General features: G+C 44.1%; 2 protein-coding genes across 2 annotated transcripts; both read left to right on the forward strand.

The window, feature by feature from the left end:
• Positions 1 to 619: 619 nt before the first annotated feature.
• On the forward strand, positions 620 to 5,204 carry LOC138369721 (golgin subfamily A member 6-like protein 2). Its single transcript, XM_069333157.1, has 3 exons — positions 620 to 1,103; positions 3,378 to 3,700; positions 5,115 to 5,204. Exons 1-3 carry the CDS (start codon positions 620 to 622, stop codon positions 5,202 to 5,204), a joined length of 897 nt encoding a protein of 298 aa, XP_069189258.1.
• A 10,113-nt stretch (positions 5,205 to 15,317) lies between these two features.
• Positions 15,318 to 16,202, forward strand: LOC138369754 (uncharacterized). Its single transcript, XM_069333196.1, has 3 exons — positions 15,318 to 15,636; positions 15,784 to 15,861; positions 15,985 to 16,202. Exons 1-3 carry the CDS (start codon positions 15,477 to 15,479, stop codon positions 16,161 to 16,163), a joined length of 417 nt encoding a protein of 138 aa, XP_069189297.1. The 5' UTR covers positions 15,318 to 15,476; the 3' UTR covers positions 16,164 to 16,202.
• Positions 16,203 to 17,904: the final 1,702 nt, after the last annotated feature.

Raw genomic sequence — 17,904 nt, forward strand, 5'->3', positions numbered from 1 at the left:
CTCCTGTCCTCAATACCCCAGTGGATAATCGTCTCCAACAGTCGGTCCCGGGTAATCCTTTTACTGCCACTCCACTGGCAGGCTAACACACCACAGTGTTCTTCCGGGGGGACGACTTCACAACGGCTGCAACAAGGTACAAGGTATGGAGACTGGCTGCCTCGGGTAGACTGACTCAACTTCCATCACAGCAGTCCCAGGTCGACTCTGGAAGCAGACACGTCATCAATAACAGGGACACTAAAACACCTCACTTACAGGCTCAGACACAAACGCCCGACATATCCACTCCATAGATGGCGTTGTAGTCTGAGCACCACCTCACCAGAGGTCAGTGGCGGCGGTGTAGAGTGCTGAACGGGACTGGAAACTGGCCCTCGTAGCTGGTACACGGCGTCCTCACCAGGTGTCGTCGTCCTTTTGGAGGGGGTATCGGGAGCTGACCCACAGATGGCGCGGTCGTCACTGCTCTCTGTGTTCGGACGCTGGATCCGGGTTCGTAACAGTGACGCCATGGCTGGTGATGACTCATAGCTGGTGATGAATCCAAGGCTGGTGATGACTCATAGCTGGTGATGAATCCAAGGCTGGTGATGATGTTATTGCTGGTGGTGACATCATGGCTGGTGGTGACATTATGGCTGGTGGTGACGCCATGGCTGGTGGTGACATCATGGCTGGTGGTGACATTATGGCTGGTGGTGACGCCATGGCTGGTGGTGACATCATGGCTGGTCGTGATGTTATGGTTGGTGGTGACGCCATGGCTGGTTTTGAGACCACAGCTGGTCGTGACGCCATGGCTGGTGGTGACATTATGGCTGGTGGTGACGCCATGGCTGGTGGTGACGCCATAATTGGGGATTATGCCATGGCTGGGGATGACTCCATGGCTGGTGATGACGCCATGGCTGGTAGTGACGCAATGGTTGGGGATGACGCCATGGCTGGTGATAACGCAAAGGATGGTGGTGACACCATGGCTGGTGGTGGTGACGCCATGGCTGATGGTGACGCCATGGCTTGTGGTGACTCCAAGGCTGGTAGTGATGATAATGATGATAGATATATACAAGAGTTGTTACATTCTTGTACAGCCACTAGTACGCGTAGCGTTTCAGGCACGTCCCTGGAATACATCCCTCACGAAGAATCATTTTTAAAACCAAGTACCCATTTTACTGTTGAGTTAAACAGAGGCTACAATAAGGATTTGCGCCCAGTAAATCCTCCCCGGCCAGGATACGAACCATGGCAAAGCGCTCGCGGAACGCCAGGAGAGTGTCTTACCACTACACCACGGAGACTGGTGTGACGATGCTATAGCTGGTGGTGACTCCATGGCTGGTGGTGACGCTATGGCTGAATGTGAATCCATGGATCCTGGTGACGACATGGCTGGTGGTGACGACATGGCTGGTGGTGAGGCCATAGCGGGTGGAGAGGCCATGGCTGGTGGTGACGAATCTCCTCTCAACTCCTTATATTAACATTTACTAATAACACTGACACGTCGAATTAAAATCGTTGGTGTATCAGGCATGATATGCTAAATCAGGCATGATTTAGATAGAAATTACCCAGCCATCATGACGCCAAGCGTCGATAGCAGACTGAAACATGAAGTCTTCCACGAATGTTAGAGATTTATAGAGTTCAGTTAATTGTCCTTTCTTTCTAAAATTATTGTTCATTATGAAAGAAGTATTCATTTCGCGAATTGTGCGAATACCTCTTCTCGCAATTGCCTTGCGAGAAGAGATATTATTATTCAACATATTTACTCGTGACGATAGCTTAAATCGTACTCCTTTATTTCCCTCAATACTTACTAGTAAACCAAATTGGTTTAAGCTCGAGATCGCTATGAGCGTCTCTGCGCATGCGTGTTCGGGCCTCAGGGTATGCAACCCGTTCTCGCACTTTCTTACAGTCAATATTGACTTATTAAATACGTGCATATGTGACATACTAAACATACTAGTTTACCTTGAAAAGCTTCATAGGAAACACCGACCTTACCTAACCTTCTTAGTATGTTAAGATAAGCATCTTATTGCTTCGTAATTATAATTATTACTTAACCTATACCTATAATAGGTTAAGTAATAACTGTAATTACGAAGCAATAAGATGCTTATCTTAACATACTAAGTAGGTTAGGTAAGGTCGGTGTTTTCTATGAAGCTTTTCAAGGTAAACTAGTATGTCACATATGCACATATTTAATAAGTCAATATTCACTATACGAAAGTGCGAGAACGGGTTGGGGTATGAGGGAGGTGACTTTTCTGCACACGGCTCCGCCACGAGTACACACACATTTACAAGCGGCAGCCATTGCAGATATAATACGTGGTCGTACAGTGCTTCTTACTGTATATTCTCGTTTCTGAGAAGATAATCGCGTACCCGAATTTGACCTTCAACAGCAGTGAACGTCAGGGACTAATTGACGTGATATCGGCGACTGTAAATGTGCCAACAAGCCTACGTTATGTATATTTTATGTGTAGTGCACTATCTCATAAATTATTACTGTAGGTAGCTCGTCGTTATGTCATTTACCGACCAAAACACTCATGTTCGTTTCTTTTCACGTTATTCTCAAGTTTTAATGAATAGTGGAATAAATCTCTAGCCCAGTCAAATTCTATAACATTTTTGTGATTACAGCGTGTTGGTGAGGACAAGCAGAGCAATTCTTCCTCTACACACGATATTCCCTACTTGTGTATCATCCATTATTTGGGCAATGTGATCACGTCTACGAGTATTCGAACAGTGAAACGGGTTTAGTGAAGTCTTCTTACAACTAAGCCTTACTGTCTCTCTTTCGTAGATTTCTTTGACTGATGCTAATATTATTTCTATTATGTATTTACATTTCTTATACATATAATATTCTAAGAGAAATTACATAAATCTAATATTTTGTTTCTCAGTGTATAGTAATGTTTCATATATAATTTCCTATGATTTGACAACTTATTTCATTGGCTTAATAATCTTACTATATTATCATCACATTGAATCTACATTTAATTTCTGATTCTATAATCTGTATTGATGTAATTAACCAACTGGTGACGAACCAGCACCAGTCATTATCCTAGATATATGTTATTTCTAGTAATACCCCCCAGTGTTGAAGTTTGAGGATTTAAACTCTCAATTAATTATTATTACAGTCCATTCATGCTCTTCAAATAGTTACCAAATAATCTAACATCCATAGGCACTGTTACCACAGTGTCAGTCTTATAATCCATTTATTTGTTTTCCCTCTTTTCTCAAAAGTGGGTGGTCCTTCGAGTATTTCGATTAAGCTTAATTAAATATTAATAGAGTTGAGTTAAATTCCCATTCCACAACAGTTGGTGGTGACGTCATGGCCGGTGGTGACGCCATTGCTGGTGATGACACCTTGTCTGGTGATGACGTCACGGCTGGTGGCAGCGCTGTGGCTGGTGACAATTCCATGGCTGGTGGTGATGCCAGTTCTGATATTGACTCCATGGCTGGTGGTGAAGCTATGTCTGTTGGTGTCGCCGTGTCTGGGGATGACATTATGGCTGATGGTAACGACATGGCTGATGATGATGCCATGGCTGGTAGTGAGGCCATGGCTGGTGGTGACGCCATGTCTGGTGATGATGACATGGCTGATGGTGACGACATGGATGGTGATGACGCCATGGCCGGTCGTGATGCCATTACTGGTGGTAATTCAATGGCTGGTGGTGACGCCATGGCTGGTGGTGACGCCATGGCTGGTGGTGACGCCATGGCTGGTGGTGATGCAATGGCTGGTGGTGACGCCATGGCTGGTGGTGACGCCATGGCTGGTGGTGACGCCATGGCTGGTGGTGACGCCATGGCTGGTGGTGACGCCATGGCTGGTGGTGACACCATGGCTGGTGGTGACGCCATGGCTGGTGGTGACACCATGGCTGGTGGTGACACCATGGCTGGTGGTGACACCATGGCTGGTGGTGACGCCATGGCTGGTGGTGACACCATGGCTGGTGGTGACACCATGGCTGGTGGTGACACCATGGCTGGTGGTGATGCCATGGCTGGTGGTGACGCCATGGCTGGTGGTGACGCCATGGCTGGTGGTGACACCATGGCTGGTGGTGACGTTATGGCTGGTGGTGACGCCATGGCTGGTGGTGATGCCATGGCTGGTGGTGACGCCATGGCTGGTGGTGACGCCATGGCTAGTGGTGATGCAATGGATGGTGGTGATGCAATGGATGGTGGTGATGCAATGGATGGTGGTGACAGCATGGCTGGTGGTGACGCCATGGCTGGTGGTGACGCAATGGCTGGTGATGACGCCATGGCTGGTGGTGATGCCATGGCTGGTGGTGACGCCATGGCTGGTGGTGACGCCATGGCTGGTGGTGACACCATGGCTGGTGGTGACGCCATGGCTGGTGGTGACGACATGGCTGGTGGTGACGCCATGGCTGGTGGTGACGCCATGGCTGGTGGTGACGCCATGGCTGGAGGTGACGCCATGGCTGGTGGTGACGCCATGGCTGGTGGTGATGCAATGTCTGGTGGTGACGCCATGGCTGGTGGTGACGCCATGGCTGGTGGTGATGCAATGTCTGGTGGTGACGCCATGGCTGGTGGTGACGCCATGGCTGGTGGTGATGCAATGGATGGTGGTGATGCCATGGCTACTTGTGACTCCATATCTGGTGGGGATGATATCGATGGTGGTGATGCAATTTATTTTTCTACCACTGACGTGGCCACACAGTTACAATGCTAACCAGGATATATATATTTTCTTCTGTCCTCCATGGACAGGGAAAGAGATGTGTTAAACAAATAGTTCAAGGGTTTATTGAACAATCAGCCACAGAAGGTGATACGGAGCGTTTAAAATGCTAAGCTAACCTACATGCGTAAATACATAGATACACAGATTTACGTATGCCCTACATAAAGTGTTTGATGTGTCTTTTACATAGTGTCATTAATGTGCATTTACAAAGGTGAAATGTAATTCTGATCAGCTTCCATATAAACTTTATACACATACATATCCATACACACACACATGCATTCACATACATTTGTCTCTTTTACTCTGACAGGGTGAAATAGCTGATAGAGAAACTAGTGTGCAATTAAGCACTTCATCACTGAAGGTTATTAAGGTGCTTTTACAAGCTCAGGTTATATAGTTACATCACGTACATACATTGTATAATTGATACATCACATGGTTAACATTGGGTACAAGTCCAATATATCATCAATTGTTCCAGTACTCATATAGTAATTACACATTTCAGAATACCTTAGCCCAGGAGGGCAAAAGTCAGCCAATATGGGACATTCTACAATATAATGTTGAAGAGTGTGCATGTTTTCTCTTTCACAAAGTTGACACATTGTGTACTTGACATTTGGGTTTTGAGAAAGCTGCCAGATACATCTATATCCCAGTCGTATTCTGGCCACTATAACATCACATTGCCGGGTTCTTGTTCTATTAGTCCCATATGTGACTGTCTCCTCACGATATCTGTCATAATATTTAATGCTACAACTTTCTGGTCTTTGAGAATTTGTTAGGTCGATGAGATCTTCATTAGATATTTGTTTAAGTATTCTCTTTGTCACTGCTAGTGAAACACACATATCAATTTCTACCACTGGTTTTCTACAGGCTGTCTTTGCAAACATATCAACAGTGAGATGAGGCATAACAGCCTTGAGATGCAAACATGTGATGGTATCCATAGGAATTTAATTTCAAATCTGTTTTCTTTAGCAGCTGTGACGGTGTCCACCCCTATATTTCTTCCTTCCCAGCTTAGAAGAGTCATATCTCCATAGCCTAAGTATTCTCTGATGTTCAGGGAACATTTTCATGTGTGGGAAAGCGTGGAGCGTGATTGAGCTCGCTATAAAATGGCCAGCTAAGTTTAATAATGCAAGGGGCTTACGCCTTTTGAGGCACAGGTCGGTGTAGAGCCATCCTGTTTCCCGCCAAGACGTCCTGACGCTTCTCGACACCTGATTGGCCAGGTGAGGTCACGTGCCGGAAGTGACCAATGACGAGAGCCCTCGGGCGGTGTGACATCACGAGGCGGAGGGCTTGGGGCAGTTAGCGCCTGGGCGGGAAGAGTATGTCACGAGCCGTCATAGAGGGAAGACGCGCTCGAGCGAGCTCCGGATCTAGAGAGTCCTTACCAGTAGATTTAAGCTCCGCTTCGATTCTGCAGACAGTCTGAGAAGCCATCCAACTTCCGTGGAGTGCCCAGAGGAAAGGACGGACCGGATTAGAGAGCAAAGAGCTCTGTCAAGAGTCTGCAGCAGAGGGAACTTTGGGCTGGTGACGTCTGGGATGCCAGAGGACCTGGTATTCTACATCAAGCGAGTAGCTACGGCCGGGCAAAATTTACTGGCAGTGAGGCGAGGGAAGCTGTGCTGGACTGCGAGGTGTCGGCAGTGCCAGTGAGAGTGGAGGACTACGACGGAGGAACCTGTCTCCAGTACCCCAGAGAAGAGGAGGAGGAAGGCAGTACCTGTTGGGAATTAGCACGGTGAGGACACGTTACCACGAAGGCGACGGAGGAACCTGTGTGTGGTGGGAACTGGTCGTCGGCAGAGCAGATGCCAGGACCTGGAACCTTAACATCCCTCAATAGAGGACGAGTCAACTTCGTGGTTGGAGTGAAATAAGGTAGGTAATTGTCCCTCCCTTTACCCCTTTTGATCTAGACGAGCTAGAGTATTTTATATGTTGTGAATATTTCTACTCATCATTTTATTGTCTAAGTAACAGAATATTAGGCTAGGCGCCAAGAACTCATTTAGGCATGAGTTGGTGTGTGTGAGCATTAAGGTGGGGATGTTAGTGATCCTGGAGGTGGTAGCTGGTGTGCAAAGAGCCAGCAACGAACTCTGAAGCGCCCAGCTGATTACATTGCTAGAGGCGTGGGGAAGTCAAGACGTTCTGGCAGTTAGAGGTATCAACTGATAGTGTTGCCAAAGGCGCGAGGTTGTGCCCGCCCCCTGACAGGTGGACCCAGTCAGCTAACCGTGTTGCCAGGAGCCGTGCCGCGAGGAGTGTTGCCGCCAGCGGATGATATCCCCCTTTTGACATTTCTTTATACAATTATATGTGTATATATTCTTTTGCTTCAGTAAACTTTTAAACTAACTGATGAGTTTAAGTGAGCCTCCAATCTCTGGGGCTATATATATATTTGAGACCATTAGTGACACCTTGTACTGCACATGATATTGCATCCTTGATCAAGATAACCATTAAGACCACTGACGTGTTGCTGGGACACGAGCATAAACACCCAGCTGGCGACCTGAGTAGACCAGATCTCGAAGAAAGCGTTCCAGTGTCAGGACAGGTAGTTCTAGGTGAGTTATAAGAAGCTTGAACCTCCCCACTCGCTAGGGGTGTATAAGGGCAGCCCTTAGTTGACTGGGGGAGCCCAAGGGCGAGCAGTGGCGCACGGTACTGGGGGGCTAAGACCCGTGGGACGACCCTAACCACAGGATGGAAGGGGGTGAACCCTGACACAGCTAAAACATTCATTCGAATATCACTGACTATTTTCTGTGTGTCACTTCTATGTGCGTTCAATGCCAGGAGTGCACTCTGCGAGTCACAGTATATAAGTCCACTGCCTTTGTCTTTTAAAAATTCAGTGGCAAGGTATATGCCTGCAAGTTCGGTTTGAGTTGTACTTGCACAGTCATTGATGCGCTTCATTGCTGTATGTACGAGAGAAGATTGTTCAAATATATTGCATGCACATCCGATACATCGTCCACCTTCTTCTACAGAGCTGTCGGTATAGCACTGATACACATCGTTACCCATACTCAGAGTACTTTCAGTGATGCTTTTCAGTGTTAACTGTTTTAATAATGTAGTGTGCACACTATCTTTTTGGGCGCATTTACAAAGTCAACTGATAGATCCCAGTTATCCCATGGAGTAATTGGTTGATTAATCATTAATTGAGTTGGGTACATATTTAATATTTTGATGGTGTTGGTTACCTTGTAGAACCAAAATACATAATCAGATTTTGTTCTTCTTCTATAGACTTCAGGTGACTGTAGCATATTAGAAAGTTTAGTTTGAAACTTCATGAGTTGTCTAGATCTACTCAATGCCTTCACGCTGAAAAATGTGCTAATAGACAAAATTCTCTCTCATTTATGGAAGGTAATTTTAACTCTGATCTCATATTAACTATTCTCGTGGACTTTGGAGCCCCAAGAATGAGACGCATAGCTTCATTTTGCAAGGTTTCAAGAGATTTCAGCTCTTTGTCAGTATACAGTGTGAGATGTAGAGCATTATAGTCAATCACAGAGCGTATAAATAATACATAAAACATTCTAGCAAGTCTCACGTTAATTCCATGATTAACACCAACAAGGACCCGCAAGGGCTTTAATCTCTCCCACAGTCTCCTCTTGAGAGAAGAAAGGTACCCAGGGTCGTTAATGGAGACACCAAGGTATCTGTAAGATTCGCAGTTCTCAAGTGCTCGCCCATCTATATGATAACTGGCTGGTAGAATACCACATGGAATGAGGGAACGAGTTTTCTGTACAGAGATAAGGAGGCCACATTCCTCAGCTCTAGTAGCAAAAGCGTCGAGCAGAACTTGCATTCTAGGCTCGGTGGCAGCCTGTAAAAATATATCATCAGCATAACAAATGACAGTGTCTTCATTATTAGTTGGAAGATCTTTAATAAGTTTATGCATCAGAACGTTGAACAACAAGGGACTGAGGACCCCTCCTTGTGGAGTTCCCAGTTCAAATGTTTGCTCTCTGTGCTTTTAACACCATTAAACAAAACATATGCTGTTCGATTAGGCAAATTGCCCTTTATCTATTTCAGTAATTTTCCTTGTATTCCCAGCTCGGCAAGCTGTTCCAGTATGATTTCTCTGTTTGCTGTATCAAAAGCTGCTGCTAGGTCGATGAAGACTGTTTGAGGGGAAGCTTCAATATGTGCGAAGTACTCAGCAAAACAGTGTTGTGTACTGAACCCAGGCATAAATCCAAACAGTTGGGGTGACAGGTGCCCCTGTATACGATACATGAGTCGGTTAAGAACAATACGTTCAAGCACTTGGCAAACACACGTTGTTAGAGATATGAGTCTATAATTATCTGAGTGTGGTTTGGGGATGGGAACAATGACACTCTTTGTCCAAACATCAGGTAATACTCCTTCACGTAAACTCATTCTGTACAACACTAATAGTGGATTACCTGGTACGTGTGAGACTAATCTCAGTAGACTGTAAGTAATACCGTCCTCTCCAAGAGCAGTTGATTTGCCCATCTTTAGTGCATGATTTAATTCCCATTCAGTTACATCATTAAGGTCCGACACATCAATAGCTGTAAAGGCAAGATTGATAGTTCGTTGTCTGTTGGGGGGTGTGTCATTAAGTTTGTGCTGTATGTTAATTGGGAGTGAGTTGTAGCTTGATGTTAGTGCCCATTGATCAAGGAGAATGATTGCTTGTTCTAGTGGGCTGTGGTGCAGTGGTTTGATTGGGGTTGCTTCTAGAGATTTTTCGAATCTTTTCCCAAACTTCAACAAGTGTTGTTTGCTCATTTATACTTTGTAGGAACTCTTCCCAATGTTTATTACATATAACGTTGCTCATGTCTCTCACCTCTCTATTTGCAACTAGAAATGCATGCAAGTCCCCTTTGTGCTTTGGTTCTTTTGTATGTATCTCCAAGCTGCTTTACTCGTTCATGTTCTTTAACAAATACGGGGTCAAGGACCCACTTAGGTGGTGGTAGGTGTTGTCCACTTTTGCTAGGCTGATATGAGTTCGCCCTGAGCAGCCGTGGCGTGCGGACGTGTCCCGTGACTGCTGGGGTTGTTTGCCAATTTGGTCCCCAGGTGGTGGGGGCGTTTCTGCCCTCCCAGTGTTGTTGCCTGCCTGGCTGCGTGCTGACGTGGCAGTTCTGACATGGGGGGGGGCCTTCCAATTCCTCCTGTGCTGCATGTGAATTCCGTGGGACTGGAGTTCTCGTGTAAGGCTGCTTATCCAGCCGTTGAGTTGGTGATGTGTGACATCACCAACCGGTGATGTTCGTGTCCCGGTGGAGGCTGTCTACGGACTTGATCTTGTTACGGCCCACCGGGTGATTGTCAAGTTCGTGAGGGAGGAGAAGTATCGGGACTTCCTCCGTCGGTACGAAGGGCGTTCGTTGCCATTGCCGGATGGCGCCGGCTCTGTTACGCTCTCGGACCGCAGTGGTGCCCTGACTTATGTCAGTGTACATGGTGCGCCCCTGGAGTTCCCTGAAGACCTTCTCCGGCGCTTCTTCGGGAGGTATTGTGCCGTCATCAGTGTGCGGGTGAACTCGCTTTCCTCGGGGAAGTATGCTGGGAAGCAGACGAACATCCGTACCTTAGGTATGCGCCTGCGGTTGGATATCCCATCTTCTGTCCGGCTGCTGGGTTACTACGTTCGGGTGTATTATGCCCGGCAGCCCCGTACTTGTTTCCGTTGTGGCCAGTTAGGGCATCAGGCTGCATGGTGCTCTGAGGCCCCTGCTGGACCTGTTGATACCTGGTTGATGGGATTCTGGGAGTTCTTCTACTCCCCAAGCCCGGCCCGAGGCCAGGCTCGACTTGTGAGAGTCTGGTCCACCAGGCTGTTGCTTGGAGCGGCCCGCAGGGCCACATACCCACCACAGCCCGGCTGATCCGGAACTTCTTTTAGAAAACCGTCCAGTTTTCTCTTGAAGATGTCCACGGTTGTTCCGGCAATATTTCTTATAGTTGCTGGGAGGACGTTGAACAACCGCGGACCTCTGATGTTTATACAGTGCTCTCTGATTGTGCCTATGGCACCTCTGCTCTTCACTGGTTCAATCTTGCATTTTCTTCCATATCGTTCACTCCAGTACGTTGTTATTTCACTGTGTAGATTTGCGACCTGACCTTCCAGTATTTTCCATGTGTATATTATTTGGTATCTCTCTCGTCTCCTTTCTAGAGAGTACATTTGGAGAGCTTTGAGACGATCCCAATAATTTAGGTGTTTTATCTCGTCTACGCGTGCCGTATATGTTCTCTGTATTCCCCTCTATTTCAGCAATCTCTCCTGCTCTGAAGGGGGAAGTGAGTACTGAGCAGTACTCGAGACGGGACAACACAAGTGACTTGAAGAGTACAACCATTGTGATGGGATCCCTCGATTTGAAAGTTCTCGTAATCCATCCGATCATTTTTCTGGCTGACGCGATATTTGCTTGGTTATGCTCCCTAAACGTTAGATCGTCGGACATCATTATTCCCAAATCCTTGACATGCTGTTTTTCTACTATGGGAAGATTCGATTGTGTTTTGTACCCTGTATTATGTTTCAGACCCTCATTTTTGCCGTACCTGAGTACCTGAAATTTATCACTGTTAAACATCATGTTATTTTCTGCTGCCCAATCGAAAACTTTGTTGAAATCCGCTTGTAGTTTTTCAATGTCTTCAGCAGAGGTAATTTTCATGCTGATTTTTGTGTCATCTGCAAAGGACGACACGAAGCTGTGACGTGTATTTTTGTCTATATCAGATATGAGAATAAGGAACAATAGCGGTGCAAGGACTGTACCTTGAGGTACAGAGCTTTTAACATCGCTTGGACTCGATTTTATCTGATTGACTGTTACTCTTTGTGTTCTGTTCGACAGGAAATTGAGTATGCAGCGTCCTACTTTTCCAGTTATTCCCATTGACCTCATTTTGTGAGCTATCACCCCATGGTCACATTTGTCGAATGCCTTTGCAAAGTCTGTGTATACAACATCTGCATTTTACTTTTCTTCTAGGGCTTCTGTGATTTTGTCATAGTGGTTGAGTAACTGTGACAGACAGGATCTTCCCGCTCTAAATCCATTTTGTCCTGGATTGTGCAATTCATTGTTTTCAATAAAACTAGAAATTTGATTCCTAATCACTCTTTCAAACACTTTTATTATGTGTGATGTTAGTGCAACTGGCCTATAATTTTTTGCCATGGCTTTACTCCCCTCCTTGTGCAACGGAGCTATATCTGCAGATTTAAGTGCTGCTGGTATCTCCCCTGTATCCAGGCTCTTTCTCCATATTACGCTGAGTGCTCTCGCTATTGGTACTTTACATTTCTTTATGAATATTGAATTCCATGAGTCAGGCCCAGGAGCTGAGTGCATAGGCATATTGTCAATTTCTCTTTCAAAGTCTTCCGAGTTTGTGGTAATATCCGTTATATTATCTGCAGCTTGAATGTCATTCATAAAGAAGCTGTCTGGGTCATCAACTTTCATGTTGTTTATTGGTGTGCTAAACATAGCCTCATACTGGCTTCTTAGAATTTCACTAATCTCTTTGTTGTCCTCTGTGTACGTACCTTCATTTGTAATTAACGGTCCAATACTGGTCGAGGTTTTGGATTTTGATTTTGCGTATGTGAAAAAATATTTCGGATTTTTCCTTATCTCTTGTATAGCTTTCTGTTCCAATTCCATTTCCTCAGACTCATATGATCGCTTCAACGTTTGTTCTATTTCTTCGATCTCCCTGCTTAGGCTTGTTTTCCTTGCTTGTGATAGTTGTGTCTGCCGAAGCATTTCCGTTATTTTTTTCCTTCTCCTGTACAGTCATCTGCGTTCTCTTTTTAGAGTGGTCCTCTTTCTGCCCCTCCTCACAGGCACGTGCTTCAAGCAGACCTTGTAAGCTTCAGCTGTCAGTTGAGCTATTCCCTGTGTGGGAGTTTTGTTGCTTAAAACCGTCTCCCATTGAATGGTTGCAAGGTCTACATTTATTTTTTCCCAGTCAATCCTCTTATTGTTGAAATTGAATTGATTGAATATTCCTTCTCGCTTGTTGGGTCTCTTAGACCTACTACCGTTATTTATGCTAGTTCGCACTTCAATGAGCTTATGGTCTGAGTATAAAGTATCTGAGATTGTAATATCTCTGATTAGTTCATCATTGTTTGTGAATAACAAGTATAGTGTGTTTTCGTTCCTAGTTGGTTCTGTAATCTGTTGATTGAGCGAGAATTTGTCACAGAATCTCAAAAGTTCTCTGACCTGTGGTTGGTTATTTCCCGGGTATGATATTATGATATGATATATCATATGATATTTGATGTTTGCCATTCTCCATCTTAGACTCGGTAAATTGAAATCTCCAAGGAAGATAATATCTGGAGCTGGGTTTGCTAGGTTGTCAAGTATGTTCTCCATTTTGTGCATCTGCTCTGTGAATTCCTCAATCGTTGTATCTGGCGGTTTATATATTAGAATAATAATTAGGTTTAGTTTCTCTACCTTAATTCCAAGTACCTCTACCACCTCATTAGTTGAGTTTAGTAGTTCTGTGCATACCAGGTCTTCTTTAATATACAGACCTACTCCTCCATTTGACCTAGTTTTTCTATCACATCTATAGAAATTATAATTTGGAATCTAGATTTCACCATCCATGTAATCTTTTGTATGAGTTTCCGTGAATGCCCCAAATATTGAGTTTGACTCTAATAGGAGGCCATTTATGAACTTAACTTTATTTCTTGACTTTGGCTTGAAACCTTGAATGTTTGCAAATATGAATGATTGTCCATATTGTGTGTCACTTCTGGAAGGTTTTGGTAGTTCTCCCTCCTCTCTACCCTGACCCAGGGTGTGTTGTTGTGGCAATGGTTTGTCCAGTTTTGGAAGTGATACTGGGGAGTGTGGTAGTCTCTGTGTAGTTGGGGGGTGTAGTATGTGTGGGCTTGATGACGAACCGTTGTCCAGTCTTGGGCATTTCCCCTTCTCCATCCGTACTCCTGCCACGTTTCTGCCTGTCTGTTTCTTCCTCTGTTTGTACCTGCCTCTAAAAAATTTTCAGGGCTATTATATTGGACTTCTTTTCTTATATAGCGCTGTGTACCTCTGACGTGGAAATCGGGGCAATGAAGATCGTAGCATTTCCTCTCATTAACTGAGAGTTTGCATAACTTAGGGTGAAAATATCTACACTCTGTATCAAAACGACATCTGCCGTTCCCTAACCAGTTTCGGCATTTCCGTGGGTGCATGAATGAGCATTCCGTGCCTCTGGGCCCATATCTGCACTGTCCTTTTGCATAATACCTGCAAATATTTTCATCTGTGATTGTATTATTCTTATTTGTACCCGTGAACGACTTGGCTACCTCTGTGTTTTTTGTTCCAACTTTCTCGTTTCTGCATTCATTCTCGGTATTGCTCTTATCTTTCTCCTTGTTGCTTTCGTCTTTCTCATTTGTGTTCTCATTCGTCTTATTTTTTCTCTCCTTGTTCATATCACCAGTTTGCTCTACAATATTGCCTTCATTTTTGTGTACATCGACACTATGCCCTTCTACATTGCTACTTTGACTCACTAAATTCTCAGTCCCTGGGTTGTGCTCAGAGTTCGTTGCTGTCTTTATATACTCTGCATATATTTCTGGTAGTTTTTGTGTGAATTGTAGCCTGTGTACTTCAGGAATGTTATTCATTAGTTTGGTAATGTTTTCCCACATCTGTCTGTCTCTTTGACAGATCCAGTACTTACCTTTCCGGTTTGCATATTGTTTAGGTAATCCTGTACAACTCAGGTGAAATCTTATGTTACAAATGTTACATACAATGCCTACAACAGTCTTCCGAAGTGACTTAAGGCAGCCTCCACACACCTCCATGAGTAGTGTGGTTGAGGACTAGACCCGCGCGCACCATCTGCCCAGGTGTCACTCGTGGAGTGGCACCTGGACAGATGGCGCGCAGGTGTCTAGTCCTCAAGGGTTTTGGGGGAATTTCCCGGATGTTATGACGCGTGTCGGAGGTAAGTGGTGCGCGCAGTTCTAGTCCTCGGGGGTTTTGGGGTGCTTTGGGTCAGGAAAGAGGGAAGCCATGTTGTTGGGGATGTAGGAGAGTATGTGGTATAGTAAGAAAATACAAGGAAAAGCGTTAAATATGTATGTGTGTTTGTCATAGACTTAATCCTGTGTGAAGATAATAGTTTTGATGATCGTAAGTAATGTAAGTAGAGGTTGAGGGGATCCAACATAACGGATATGTTGTTTGGGGTGGTGGAGGGGGAGGGGGGAGGGAGAGGAGAACCCCCATACCTGAGAGGAAAGCCTGGACGTCCATTAGCTTCCCCCCTACAGGAAGTCGCAAGTGCTGAGGGGTAAGAGAGAGAGCAGCAGCCTCCTGCTGAAGTGGCCCATTTGCCTTAAAGGCATTTCGATGTCTTCAGAGTTGAGTGGAGATGTTCATCCCACCGCGGTTCCCCCTCTACTGCGGATTCGTTAAGGAGGAGCTAGGTTCATACTCCTGCCGACAGACCCGCACCCGCACCCCTCACACATACACAAACGCGCCGCCAGTTCACTGTTAGTCTTCATCCGCTACACACACTCGCCATACAGCTCCGCGTCATGGAAAGGCGAACCTCTACAGCCTGCATGAAATGCGGAGTGTTTTATATTCCATCACCAAATCAACTGTGTCGGCTGCAATGCGCAAGCTGTGAAAAACCGCCCCTAGGACATTACGACATCAAATGCAAGCGATGTCAGCAGATTTTCTGTGATAACCGTGAGTGTTATTCATATTTAATATTCCATTGTTCATTTTACGGCATCCACAGGTGAAATATCGCGTGTAAACTACTATAGTGTGAGAATATTTACTCATTCGGGCTATTACATTCCACACAGTTAAATATGTTCTTTCCAATTTCAGTTTACAAAACCGTGAAGTGCCCTTATTGCTCACCTGCCCCGCGAAGAGGTCATCGCCGGAATGAAACTTCACATAAACGTAGGTAGCATATAAAATACACTTCTCGTATCTGTATTTCATCCAGTTGCAAGCGAACACACATGCATAATAAACATATTTTTCCCCATTCACCTGTGCTGAATATCATTTATTCCATTTCAGGTTATAATCCCTACCTCAATCGACGGAGGGAACAGATAGACGTCATCGAGTCTATTCCACATTCCTCCCACACGGAGCTAAGGAGAGCAGATCTCACTCGCGGCCACCCCCACCCCTTCAACAAGGCCGGCAGATGGGGGGCTACGAGACCATATCGCCCCCAGTTAGCACTACGTTAATGATTCATAGCCTTACACCTGCTCAACCCCTTCACCAGGACATAAGTAAGTTAATACTGTCTTATTTATATATATATATATATATATATATATATATATATATATATATATATATATATATATATATATATATATATATATATATATATATATATATATATATATATTATATATATATATATATATATATATATATATATATATATATATATATATATATATATATATATATATATATATATATATATGCTTTCATTCTTTCTAGAGATATATACCCAGCAAACACAAATTATCTACACAACGTTCGCCTATCTCTTCCCATAGGTGTTGGAATGATTTGCATTGAGAATGGTGCAGGAGAGCCTTTGAGAAACTTTTACTCAAAAAATCCAAACACAAAGGTTTAATTATAAATTGTTTTTCTACAATTATTTTCTTCCAAATGTAAAACAAATAGTTTTTACATGTTTAAATATAAAATTTATGGTGTTTTTTTTGTAAAATTCATTAATAAATTGTGAATGATATATATTGGCTGAGTGAAACCTTTAAAATCCATTTAGTTATAATATGAACAGAAAAAAGTAGTTTTCCAAATTTTCTAAAAATCGCTCTTTTTAACACAATTTGACTCCTTATGCATTCCACTAAACACTAATATCATGTTTAAATATATAATTTATGTATTATTCCCTAAGATAATTTATATAAATTATAAAAGTTGCTGGAAAGTGGTGAGAAAGAATCTGAAAACGTTTTGTTGTCTTATATTGGCGTGTTCTTATTAACTAGAGTGAGTAAGAGTGAGCGAGAGTGGGTAAGAGTGAGTAAGAGTGACTGAAGGTGAGTGAGAGTGCCAGAGAGTGTGTAAGTGTGAGTAAGAGTGACTGAGAGTAAGAGTGACAGAGTGAGTAAGAGTGAGAGTAAGGGTGACAGAATGAGTAAGAGTGAGAGTAAAGTGATTGAGAGTAAGGGTGAGTATGAGAGTAAGAGTGATTGAGAGTTAGAGTGAGAGTAAGAGTGATTGAGAGTTAGTGAGAGTAAGAGTGATTGAGAGTAAGAGTGATTGAGAGTAAGAGTGATTGAGAGTAAGAGTGATTGAGAGTAAGAGTGATTGAGAGTAAGAGTGATTGGGAGTAAGCGTGATTGAGAGTAAGAGTGATTGGGAGTAAGAGTGATTGGGAGTAGGAGTTAGAGTGAGAGTAGGAGTAAGAATGAGAATAAGAGTGATTGAGAGTAAGAGTGAGTAAGAGTAAGAATGAGAGTAAGAGTGATTGAGAGTAAGAGTGATTGAGAGTAAGAGTGATTGAGAATAAGAGTGATTGAGAGTAAGAGTGATTAGGAGTAAGAGTGATTGGGAGTAAGAGTAGGAGTGAGAGTAAGAGTAAGAATGAGAATAAGAGTGATTGAGAGTAAGAGTGATTGGGAGTAAGAGTAAGAGTAAGAATGAGAGTAGGAGTGATTGGGAGTAGGAGTGATTGGGAGTAAGAGTGATTGAGAGTAAGAGTAATTGAGAGTAAGAGTATGAGAGTAAGAGTGAGAGAGTGAGTATGAATGGGTAAGGGTGACTGAGAGTGAGTAAGAGTGACAGAGTATGAATGACAGAGTAAGAGTGATAGAGAGTAAGAGTGACAGAGAGTAAGAGTGACAGAGAGTAAGAGTGACAGAGTAAGAGTGACAGAGAGTAAGAGTGACAGAGAGTAAGAGTGACAGAGAGTAAGAGTGACAGAGTAAGAGTGAC

The sequence above is a fragment of the Procambarus clarkii genome, chromosome 29 (genome assembly GCF_040958095.1).
Source record: "Procambarus clarkii isolate CNS0578487 chromosome 29, FALCON_Pclarkii_2.0, whole genome shotgun sequence".
Taxonomy (NCBI): domain Eukaryota; kingdom Metazoa; phylum Arthropoda; class Malacostraca; order Decapoda; family Cambaridae; genus Procambarus; species Procambarus clarkii.